The sequence below is a fragment of the Neophocaena asiaeorientalis genome, unplaced genomic scaffold (assembly GCF_003031525.2).
Source record: "Neophocaena asiaeorientalis asiaeorientalis breed wild unplaced genomic scaffold, Neophocaena_asiaeorientalis_V1.1 scaffold123, whole genome shotgun sequence".
NCBI classification, from domain to species: domain Eukaryota; kingdom Metazoa; phylum Chordata; class Mammalia; order Artiodactyla; family Phocoenidae; genus Neophocaena; species Neophocaena asiaeorientalis.
In genome coordinates, this window is record NW_020173666.1 from 21,770 (window position 1) to 34,170 (window position 12,401).

General features: G+C 36.2%; 1 protein-coding gene across 1 annotated transcript in view; it reads left to right on the top strand.

The window, feature by feature from the left end:
* The first annotated feature begins 6 nt into the window (after positions 1-6).
* Positions 7-12,401, top strand: part of AIG1 (androgen induced 1) — a 231,044-nt gene continuing 218,649 nt past the window's right edge. The window contains exon 1 of the mRNA XM_024748021.1: positions 7-183. Coding sequence (XP_024603789.1) covers positions 43-183 — 141 coding nt within the window. The 5' untranslated portion in view covers positions 7-42. The remainder of the gene's footprint in view (positions 184-12,401) is intronic.

Consider the following 12,401-nt stretch of genomic DNA (forward strand, 5'->3'; position numbering starts at 1 on the left):
CAGTCCTCCTCGTCGCCGAGCCCGTCCGGGCCTTTCGCGAACATGGCGCTTGTCCCTTGCCAGGTGCTGCGGGTGGCCATCCTGCTGTCCTACTGCTCTATCCTGTGCAACTACAAGGCCATCGAAATGCCCTCGCACCAGACCTACGGAGGGAGCTGGAAATTTCTGACTTTCATTGATCTGGTAAGGTCGCTCCCCTCCCCCTCCCCCGTCCTCCCCTCACTCCGAGCCCGGGTGTGTTTGTGGGTGCGCCGGCACCTGCGCGCGTGCTCCAGCATCCACGCCGGTCCTCGCCTCTTCCCCAGTGACTGCGTCTGAAGGCCAGGCTGCCCCCGCAGCAGCACCTTCTGTAGCAGCCAACGTTATCTGGTAGCTGGGGCACGAGTGGAGGTGGGGCGCAGCCAGGTGGTGGGCTCTTTGGAGGGGAACACACACCTGCTTCTAAGAGGTGGCACGGGAAGATTCTCAACTTAGCAACTGGATCGAACGACCTTGGTCATGAGCGGCCTCAGACCCGTTCGCCCCCAAGGTGCTTTCCAGAGCACCCACCGTGGGATCAAGTCGCAGCAGCTGAAGGAAACTGGGTATTGTCGAATTACTTGGTGTTTCCTCTGAAAGGACTGTCCTCCTAACAAAGGAAAGAAGGCTCCTCATAAAGAAGAGAAATCGCCTAATAAACTTGTCTTCTTTGCATCTGTTTTTGCCCATTGTCAGTAATTTACCTCCAACCTTCCCCCACCCCCCAGAAGCATTAGAAGAGAGAGCTTTTCAACACGCATTCACAGTGGACTTTATACTTTCCCTATCTTCCCGTGTAAAAGTTCGCAATAGTTCGCATAAGCAGCTCCTCTGTTGGCACGATGATGGCCTTGGCAGTTGGAGGGTTTTTGTTAGTTTGTTTTGTTTTTTTTAACAGTTTATCCACTTCTGGCACTGAAAGGGACGGAGAAGTATCACATGAGCATAAAACCCAATAAGGACATGGGGTGGAACCTAGGAACTTCAGGGTGAAAGACTGGCCCAAACATACACTAAAAGATGGGCAAGTATGGACAGAGAATTAAAACAAAAGCGAGGAGTTCTGAGGACTAGAGAAAATGTAGAACCAATTCCTGGATCGCCAGAACTGCCCGTCCAAGGTTATACACAAGGTTGGCTACACAAGCAAGATTGTAATCTCTAATTGTTGACCCTTCATTTTGATGAAGAGAACTTGACACCTGTTTTAAGATACTTCCAAAGGCTTAGGATGCTTCAAAGATATGCAGTCAGCAGGTTTTTGTATAGAAATACCATTTTAAATTTGTATCATGTTAGATACTTTCAGAGAAGAATTTAAGCCCTTTCCCCCAGCACTTTCCAAACTGGGCACCAAGACTGACCAGGGCATAGAGTGTTTCAGGGGTTTCAATTTTCAGTTCCTCATCTTCCAGCTCTTTCTTGAAACTGATCTGTCTCTGAACACGGGTGTTGCCTGCCAGTTCTCCTTTCTTCTGCCCTGTTCATCCAAGGGACAAACACGTGACAAGGCTCTGTGCTGTATTTATCTGTTCCTTTTAGGATTCAGAAGATAGACAGTTGTCACTAGAACTATCTTCATATTTGATTGAAAAACAAAGACTTATCTTGACAGAAAGTCTTCTTGAGTTGATTGGGTCGTCATTGAGGATTGGCTCTACCTTTTATGTTATGTAGCAGACTTCCGGAGACTGAAACCTGCAGGCCTGAAGTTCTGATAAATATGTATCAGAGTGTTAGAAATCATGTCCCCTTTTCAACTGTTCAAACTTATGTTAAAAATATTTAGATGTTATTTTAAAAATATGTGCATAGATTTTCAGAATTCTTTTACTGGCTATGTGAACAAAATTTCTCTTGGATCACTACCTTATCCCATTTCTCCTGATCTCACTTTGAGCTGGCCCATTTGAGTGTTGTCAAGGAACAGCACTGAGCTGAAATACGGATGGAAACCCCACCAGAACCATAGAAACTATGAACAGTTCTCAGAAGCACCTTTGCATTAGATATAGTTTTGGGGGCGCAGGGGAGGGGATTAGCAGGTGAGAGCAGTAGAAATTGAGGGTATTGTTAACCCATGTGCGAAATGACAACTCACATTGGCATTGCTTACCGTGTGTTATAAAACAAGACTCACAAGAAACGATGTACCTCTCATAACCTTTGAGTGACGTGAAACTGTAGTAGAGCCAATCTGACTCGGCTTAAACTGTCAGACACTTTATATTTTAGCATTTAGTGGTTGGACCTGCCTATTTTAAGTAATCATGACAAATATATTTTTGTCTCTTTCATATTTAAATTCAGTTTGTATAGGGCCTTCAGCCAGTCATTCAAACTTTTTATCTCTGTGGCTTCTGATTAAAATATAACAAATCTTTAATTGAGGGTTCCTGTGAGAAAATATGTCTAGAATATATTCAAAGAAACACTCATGCAAAGTGTTATTCTTTTTGTTATTAGAGATTTAGAGTCTTTGGAGCTTAAGCATTGTACAGCTGTTAAAACAACCAGCCTGTGAGTCCCTACTATTGGTATGAAAAGATTAGGCCACTATAATTTACCCATTTAACTTTTCATTTTTCTGTGTTAAAAAAAACTGAATAAATTTTATTACTTAGTGCTTGGGACATTTTTAATGATTCTAAGCTCATTAGAGCAATTTTGCCAGAGGGTTTAGCTTCTCAAAACTTCAGTGAGAAGGCCCTTGTCCTAGCCAACTTGGATCACAGAGAGTCAGGACATTTATCCTGGTGGCCACAGTCTGATTCCATGATCCATGGCATCAGTGTACCAGAATGTAGCTCAGGAATCTCAGGCGACACGTATCCAGGATCATATGGTTATGTGGCAGGGGCCGTTCCAGCTATATCCATACCTTACTTTGAGTGTGAGAGTCATCCCAATAGAATCAGAGCTCATGGTAAAAAGTGAAATGAAAGTTAGTGCATAAGTGAATGAATCTGCATCAGTTGAAGAAAATCCATCAGCTGTGATACTGGTTAAGAAGATACTTGAACATTCGTAACGTTCAGTAACCTTATACTGAACATTATTACTGAACTATTACTGATATATTACTGTTATCAGTAATCTTATACTCTTATTGTTATTCCCCAAGAGCTTCTTTTCCTAGAATTGAAGAACTGTAAAAGAACTAAAAGTGCTTCAGGAAAATTCAAGTAAGTAAATGGAAATGGAATACTGTCTTCACATGATAGGCAGAATAATAGGCTCCCAAAGCATGTCTGCATCCTAATCCCTGGAACCTGTGAGTGTGTTAGGTTACATGGCAAAGTAATTAGAGTTGCTAATCAACTGACCTTCAAATAGGGAGATTTGCTCAGATTATCCATGTTACCCCAAGGTTTCTTAAAAGTGGAGGGAGGCAGGGGAGAAGAGTCAGTTGGAGGAAAATGTGACGGAGGAAGAAATTCCCAGAGAGGTGCAACACGGCTGGCTTTGAAGATGGAGGAAGGGCCCAGGAGTCAAGGAATGTGGGAGGTGTCTCCACGCTGGAAAGGGCGAGGAAATAAATGATCCCTAGAGCCTCCAGAAGGAACGTAGCTCTGCTGACACCTTGATTTTAGCCCAGTGAGACCCATTTTGGACTTCTGACCTCCAAAAGTATAAAATAATAAATCTGTGTTTAAATCACTAAATTTATGCTAATTTGTTGCAGCAGCAATAGAAGACTAGTATACTTGGCTCTAAATCCTGTGACATAGAAAAGAAACCTTAAATGTTGTTGTACTGATGTGGTGACTCAGCTAGTTCTTTATGTGTATTAGATAACTGGTTAATTTTAGTTTTAACCAGAAACTATGCTGAGGAGACATACATGTGACAACAGGCAATGTGAGAATCTATGAAAATGGAATAACTTTGGAAAAACTAGGCCTTTTCTTTACTGTGAAGTATTTTAGAAATTATCATTGTGAAACATGCCATGCTGGGAGGAATACTCTTAACTGGAAATAAGCTGGAAAGAAAAAACAATTAAACTGACGAATGTTCAAGTATCTTCTTAACCAGTATCACAGCTGATGGATTTTCTTCAAATGATGCGGACTCATTCACTTATGCACTAATCAAATAATTTCCCAAGTTATATAATAATTGTCCCCCAAAATAATAGAAATGAGGAATCAATCAAACCAACATACATAAAATAAAAGAAAAAAGAAACTGGATGTTGAGGCCTCAAAGTAGTGCTGGAATACATTGGGTGTTAGGAAACATTTGAATAAATGGAACTTTCCAGATGTTCAATGTGTATTCTCTTCTTGTCCTGCTTCCTCCTAAAAACATTTGAAACACTACGGATTTTTTTTTTTTTAAATATATCAACCAGAATTTTATTCAGCTCTATATGGTAGAATGTCTAACACATGAATAAGAATCAACTTCTTTGAAAAACATGAACTGGACATTTGTTATAAAAAATTAATATTGATTTTGGATTTAAGAAACTGATTTTTAAAGGTTGAAATAGAAATGTGATGATCCCATTTGCTCTAGTTTGTGGTCCTCGCCATTTTGATAGTTACCATGTCTTAGGGCTCCATTATATTCATTATTTCTCCTATACTGACTTTCCATACATGCACAGGCTGAACACCGGTGAGGCCCTACCTCCTCAAAGTGTAGTGTGAGGACCAGCAGTGATCTTATCTGGGGGCCTGGTAGAAATGTGGACCCTCCAGCTCCACCCCAGACCTTCTGAATAAGAATCTACCTGTTAATAAGATCACTAGGTGATTCTTTTTCACATTTTAGTGTGAAAAATGCTGCTCTAGGCCATGCTGTTTTTGTTTTGTAATTTAGCATGGAATAGCTTGTAGGACACAGCCTTCATATATTAATTCTGCCAACTATATTTAAAACATATTTAAACATATTTCAAAATATATTTAATTATGTCACTTTTACTGTGACATAGTTAAAAACATGTTGTAAAAAATTACAACTGTAAAATAAAAGAAAGAGAAAAATATGTATTTGGCACCAAGGGTAAGCTATTCGTTGCAACTGAGAAACAAGTTTGTCTAATCTTTAGGGAAATCAGGTGAAAAAGAATACACATTTGATTGTATTGTCTCTACTGTTGGAATAAAGGAAGCATAACAATTTATCAGGAAAAATACAATTCCTTCCAGGCACTGACTTTGCAAGGTTATTTACCACTCAGCTAGTCATGTAAATGACATCGGGTAGCATAGCAGGTAATGCCTTTGATTGTTTTCTAGCAGATTATCAATAGAAATATTCTTATTGTTGATGTTTTTTATATTATGATTTTATGAAAGCCAAAGGCATGGTCTTCTGTTTTGACTGGGTGAAGGCATTTTTGTAGAGGTTTAAGGTAGTATAATCTGGGTACTTATTTTTGTTATCTAAATCCGTTTTGCAAAAGAATTTTAGAAAACCACAGAGTGAGCAGGATAAATAAGTGTTCAGATGTTGAAAAGCTTGGGGTGTTCAAAGAGCAGGAAATGGTCAAGTACACCTGGAGGATAGATTTTTTGCTTTTAGACACACTAAGAATTTTTGACCTTTAAAAATGTTTCAAAGGGAGAAAAAACTGCATAAGTATACTAAATGATGCATTTGAGTTTGCCATATTTACTTATATACTTACAATAAAATATTCTTGACTCCATTAAGTGCATGGCTTAATTTTAAATAGGAAATAAAATATCTTGAGAAGAGATTCTGCATACTATTATGTAACTATGATACTTAGCTTTGCCAGTCAAAACCGCAGAGTGCCATGTGAAGGCCAGTGGTTCATTGAGTAGTCTGAACAAAATTAGATTGGTTTGTTTTGGTTTGGTTTTTTCTTTTTTTTTTTTTTTGGATATTATACAAAGAGGGTGAAACTGCAAATTTTTTTTCAGTACAATCAGACTTGACCCTAAAATGCACGTAAACTTTAAGGATTAAATAATGCTTTTTCCTAACCTGGGAGAAGAATTTTGAGTATAATACTTTACACAGAGTCCTCTTCCCCCTCTTTGAAAGTGTTTCTTTTGGAGCAAACATAAAATAGGGGCCTGGTTTTGTCAGAGTCGGGGAAATAGTTGATGATATAATCTCTAATTCCCTTTCTTAGTTGCAAATGTTATTGAAATTACAGAGTCATCTGACCATGTTGAGGTCACTTCTTTTCCCATCTCTGCCATCCCCCATGTCTGGTATAACATTTAACAAAATTGGTAGCTGCTCTTGAGGCTTTCATTTGTTTCTCTGTGTTCCCCTGAAATGTCATATGTTTCTGTGGAAGTGTGGACAATACTACAGTTTTCCATATTGAATCAGATGTTCCTGTGATCCAAGCACACTTGGAAAAATCTTACTGCTTAGGATTCCATAACAACATAGCTTTCTTTTGCGTCTAGCAGCCTGTGGCTAGACAGTTAAAGGGCCCCTGCCTCACCTGCAGGGTATTCCTGCCAGAGGACAGTGAGTACAGACCCCTCTCTGCATGTGAGAGACCCCTGGGTCAGATCCATCGTGGAGGGCAGCAAGGTATGCAATGTTGCTTTGATAGGCTGGATCAAGACAGGCTAATTGGGAATCACCAGAGAAATTGCTTGAATTCACCAAGTGATAAGAATACTGTCATTTTGAATCTTGAGCAAATGGCATGTGTTCATGACAGTGCTTTAGAAGCATGGAATTCTAAAAAGTCAGTGAAAAAAAAAAAAAGTCAGTGAGACAGTGGTCTAGCCCTTTCAGGTTGACATATTTAGAACTGTCAGGCTGTATTATAACTTAAAATTTTAATTTCAAAAGCAGTACCTAAAATTCCAGAAAATTTGTATAATACTGGAAACCGTAGGGAAGCAAATATATTCCATCTTAAGTGTCCCTAATTTTCAGTGCATCTTAGCATTGAAGTGCTTCAAGATGGTATTTACTTCAGAACTTCATGAACACTCAGAAACACACATAGAGGGAAAGTCCGACTGTGTATATATGCATGTATACATTATATGTATAATGTATGTGTATATATGTGTGTGCACATTTACATATTCAGATTTCAGAAAAATCATATTATTTATAAAAATTATTTTAAAATTATATTTAAATTAAAGGAGATACCAATGTTAGTATTTCGGCATTTGCCTTTTGAGCCATATATGGCCTTTTCTTTGAAACAAAAATTCAATATATACATGTGGTTTGTATAAATTTGTTTTTTAAAATTAATATACACCGTAATTCACTCTTTTTGGTGTGCAGTTCTGAGTTTTGACGGATGCATAGTAGCCACCACCACAATCACCTAAAAATATTAAAATATTCCCTTGTGCTGTCCCCTTAGAGTCAAACCCTCCCCTGAATCTTAACAGTCACAGGTTTGTTTTCTACCCTTGTAGTTTTGCCTTTTCTACAGCAATATGTAAAGCATACGGGATATAGCGTTTGAGCCTGGCGCTTTTCGTTTAGCATAATACATTTCAGATTCCTCTCTGCTGCTGTGTGTATCCATAATTTGTTCCATTTTAACGCTGAGTAGTATTTCATGGTATTGATGTATCGCTTTGTTGATTCACTCATAAATTGAAGTGCATTTGAATTTCTCCTAGTTTGGGGTGATTATGAGGAAAGCTACTGTAAACATTTGCATCCAAGTTTTTGTATGAACATGAGTTTTTATTTTTACTGGGAGTGGGATCGCTTGGTTATATGGCAAGTATATGTTTAGCTTGATAAAAAACTGCCAGACTGTTTTCCAGAGTGGTTGTGCCACGTTGCACTGCTATCAGCAATGTAGGAGGGTTCCAGTCTCTCTGCGTCCTGTCAGTGTGTGGCATTGTCAATTTTTCTTCTACTTTAGCTATTCTAATAGTTGTGCAGTGGTATTTCATTGTGGTTTTAATTTGCATTTCCCTCATGACTAATGGTATTAAGCCTCTTTTCTTATGCATTCTTATCATACATATATCTTCTTTACGAAGTGCCTGTTCAAATCCTTTGCCCATTTTAAAAAAAGGGTTGTTTTCTTATTGTTAAGCTTTGAGAGTTTTTGTGTATGCTGAATAGAAGTTATTTGTCAAATACGGGATTTGCAAACATTTTCTCCCTGTCTGGGAGTATCTTTACCTTTTGTTGGTATAGACAGGCCCCAATTTACAATGGTTTGACTTTATGATTTTTTGACTTTTTTATGGTATGAAAGTGATATACATTCAGTAGAAACTGTACTTCCAGTTTTGAATTTTGATCTCTTCCTGGATTAGTGATATGTGGCACAATATGCTCTTGCAATGCTGGGCAGGGCAGCGAGCCCCAGCTCCCAGTCAGCCATGCGATCAGGAGGGTAAGCAACCAATACACCTACATTCTGTTTTTCACTTTCAGTAGAGTATTCAGTAAATTACATGAGACATTCAACACATTATTATAAAATAGGCCTTGGGTTAGATGATTTTGCCCAACTGTAGGCTAATGTAAGTATTTTGAGCACGTTTAAGGCAGGCTAGGCTAAGCTATGATGTTCAGTAGGTTATGTGTTCAGTGCATTTTTGACTTAGGCAATATTTTCACTTTACCATGAGTTTATCAGGATGTGACACTGTGGTAAATTGAGGATGATCTGTAGTATCTTTTGCAGAGCAAAAGTTTATCATTTTGATGACATCCAATTAATTTTTGATTGGTGTGTAGTGCTATCTCATTGGGGTTATAATTTGCATTTCTCAAATGGCTAATAATCTTGAACATCTTTTCATGTCTTACTTGCCATGTGTATGTCCTCTTCAGTGAAACAAATAGTATTGTTAAATTTTACTTTTTGTTAAATGTTAAATACATTTGATTTTTGCATATTGACCTTATATCCTGTGATTTTGCTAATTCACTTATTCATTCTAGGAGCTTTGTTGTGGATTTCATGGAATTTTCTTTTTTTATATAGACAATCATATCATCTGCTAATAGAGACAGTTTTCTTCCTTTCTAATTGTCATGGTTTTATTTTTTTTTCATGTGTTGTTGCATTGGTTAAGACTTCTAATATGATACTGAACATAAGTGGTGAGAGTGGATATTCTTGTCATTTCTTTTTTAGGAGGAAACAGTCTTTTGCAAGTAAGTATAATAGTAGCTATAGACTTTTTATGCATATACCCTTTATCAGTTTGAGTACATTTCCTTCTGTTTCTTGTTTACTGAGAAGCTCTTAAAAAAATATCGTAAATGGATGTTGAATTTTGTCAAATGATTTTAACTGCATCTATTGATATGTTCATATGGCTTTTTTTCCCTCTTAATATGGTGAATTACATTGATTGATTTTTGAATATTAAGTCAGTCTTACACTCCTGGGGTGAATGCACTTGGCTGTGCTATATTGTCCTTTTTATATATTGCTTAATTTGATTTGCTAATATTTTGTTGATTTTACCTCTCTGTTAATGAGGAATATTTGTGTGTAGTTTTTTATTTTTCTTCTTTGCCTGACTTTGATATTAGTGTAATGCTAGCCTTATTCCTCCTCAATGTTCTGGAAGAGATTGAGCAGAATTGGTTTTACTTCTTCCTGAAATTTGTGACAGAATTTATAAGTGAAAACCACTGGGCCAGGAGTTTTCTTTGTTGAAAATTCATTTTGGTTGATTTCAAGATGTAGGAGTATTCAGCTTATTTCTTTCTTTTTCATTGAGATTTGGTAGTTTATATCTTTCAAAAAGACCCATTTCATCTAATATCAACATTCTTTCCTTATCTTTCTCTTATTGTCTTTAGGGTCTGTGGTGATAATCACATTTCATTCCTGATATTGGGAATCTGTGTCTTATCTCTTTTTTCTTCATCAGTGTGGCTAAGGACTTCTCAATTTTATTTATGTTTTTCAAAGGTCAGCTTTTGGTTTCACTGGTTTTTTCCTATTGTTTTTCTGTTTTCAATTTCATTGATTTCTGTTTTTAAAGTTTATTACTTTCTCCCTTTTGTTTTGGGTTAAACTGGTTCTTCTTTATTAGTTTCTTAACTAATAAATCTGTGGAAACAGATTGTTTATTTATTAAATTGAGTCCTTCCCTTTTAAAACATTTAATACTAAGTACTGCTTTAGTTGCATCTCAAAAGTTTTAATACATTTTATTTTCATTGTCATTCACTTCAAAATATTTTAAAAATTCCTTTGAGTCTTTCTATTTAAAATTATCAAGTCTTTGTTTTTGGAGCAGTTTTAGGTTCACAGCAAAATTGAGGGAAATGTAGAGAGATTTCCCGTATATTCCTTGCCCCCATGAGAGTCTTTCTATTTTACAATGGTTATTTAAACATGTGGGGTTTAATTTACACATTTTTGGCTATATCTGAGATATCTATCATTTGTTTCTAGTTTAAATTCCATTATGATCAGAGATCATTTTCTGCATGATTTCAATTCTTTTAAATTTGTTAAGTTTGTTTTTATGGCTAAAATATGGACTATCATGTTGAATATTTCATGTACACTTGAAAAAAAATGTATTCTTCTCTTGTTAGGTAGAGTGTTCCTTAAATGTCAATTATATTAAGTTAGTGGATAACGTTGATCAGGTCTCCTATATCTTGCTGATTTTCTGTCTGCCTGCTCTCTCATTAACAGAGAGGAGCATTGAAGTCTCTCTGTAATCGTGTAATTGTGTAAAAGTGTAATTATGGGTTTGTCTATTTCTTGTTTCAGTTTTATCAGTTTTACTTCACATATTTTGGGACATATACATTGTTAAGTACATACACATTTAAGAATGCTATATATCTTGATGAATTGTTTGTTTTATGATTATAAATATTCTTCTTTTTCCTTGATAAATTTCCTTGTTCCAAAGTCTGCTTTGCTTGATATTAACATAACTTTTCCAGCTTTCTTTTGATTGTATATTTTTTTCATCCTTTTACTTTTATCTTATCTATAGTGTTATATTTAAAGTGGATTGTTTTTTGACATACTGAGTCTTATTTTTAGACTTATTTGATAATCTCTATACTTCAGTAGATACTGTTTACATTTAATTTAATTATTGAAATGGTTGGATTTAGGTCTACCATTTACTATTTGTTTTCTTTTTCTTACCCTTGTTTTGTTCCCTCATTCCCCATTTCCTGCCTTCTTCTGGATTATGTGAGTATTTTTTAGTATTCACTTTAATTTAACTATTGGCTATTTGGATTATCTCTTTGTATCATCATTTTAGTTGCTGTTCTGGGATTATCATATACACACCTCACTTTACACAGTCTAGAGTGAATAGTTTACCACTTCAATTAAAACATACAAACCTTATCAATTTACCCTCCCCACTTTATGTGATAATTGTCATATTAAGTACATCCAAATAACTTGAGAACTCCATAGACAATATTATAAGTTTTGCTATCAAGTCAAATATTTTAAATAACTTAGTAGAGTAAAATAGTCTGTTATATTTACCCAGATATTTACCATTTTTATTGTTCTTCGTTCAGTCCTTGTGTCTATATTTCCCTCTGATATCATTTCCTATAAGCCTGAGAACATTTTTTTAGCATTTCTTTAAGAACAGATCTATTGGCAACAAATTCCTTTAGTTTCCTTAATCAAAGACTTCTGTTTTGCCTTCAGTCCTGAAAGATATTTTCACTGGCTATAAAATTCTGGTTAATAGTTCTTTTATCACTTGAAAGATGTTGTGTCACTGTCATCTGGCCTCTGTGATTTCTGATGAGAAATCTGCAGTTATCCAAACCATTGCTCCCTTGAATGTAATGTGTTGTTTTCCTCTGGCTTGCTTTAAGTTTTTTCCCTTTATCTTTAGTTTTGAACAGTTTGATTATGATGTGTCTGGCCCTGTTTTTATGAGTTTATGCTATTAGGGATTTGCTGAACCTCTTGAATCTGCAATCTGATATCATACACTCAATTTGAGAAGTTTTCAGTCATTGTTTCTTCAGATATTCTTTCTGCACCCATCTATCTCCTTTATCTCTTCTTCTGGGACTCCATTGATATGAATATCAGACCTTTTGATTATTGTCACACAGGTTTCTGAAGACATGGGTTTTTTTTCTTTTTTCAGTCTTTTTTTTCCTCTCTGTTCTTTAGGTTGTATAATTTCTATTGATTTGTCTCCAAATTCACTGACTCTTTCCTTTGTTATCTGCATTCTGCTATTAAGTGCATACAAGGAGTTTTAAAATTTCAGCTTTTGTCTTTTTCAGTTCTAAAATTTCCATTTTCTTCATAGCTTCTACTTCTCAACTAAGCATTTCTTTTATTCTTTTAAACAATGTTCACCTTTTATCTTATGGAGGATCATTGAAGAGCTGTCCTAAAGTCCTTGCCTGATAATTCCAACATCTGGGCCATCTTGGAAGTGGCATTTGTTAATTGTCTTTTT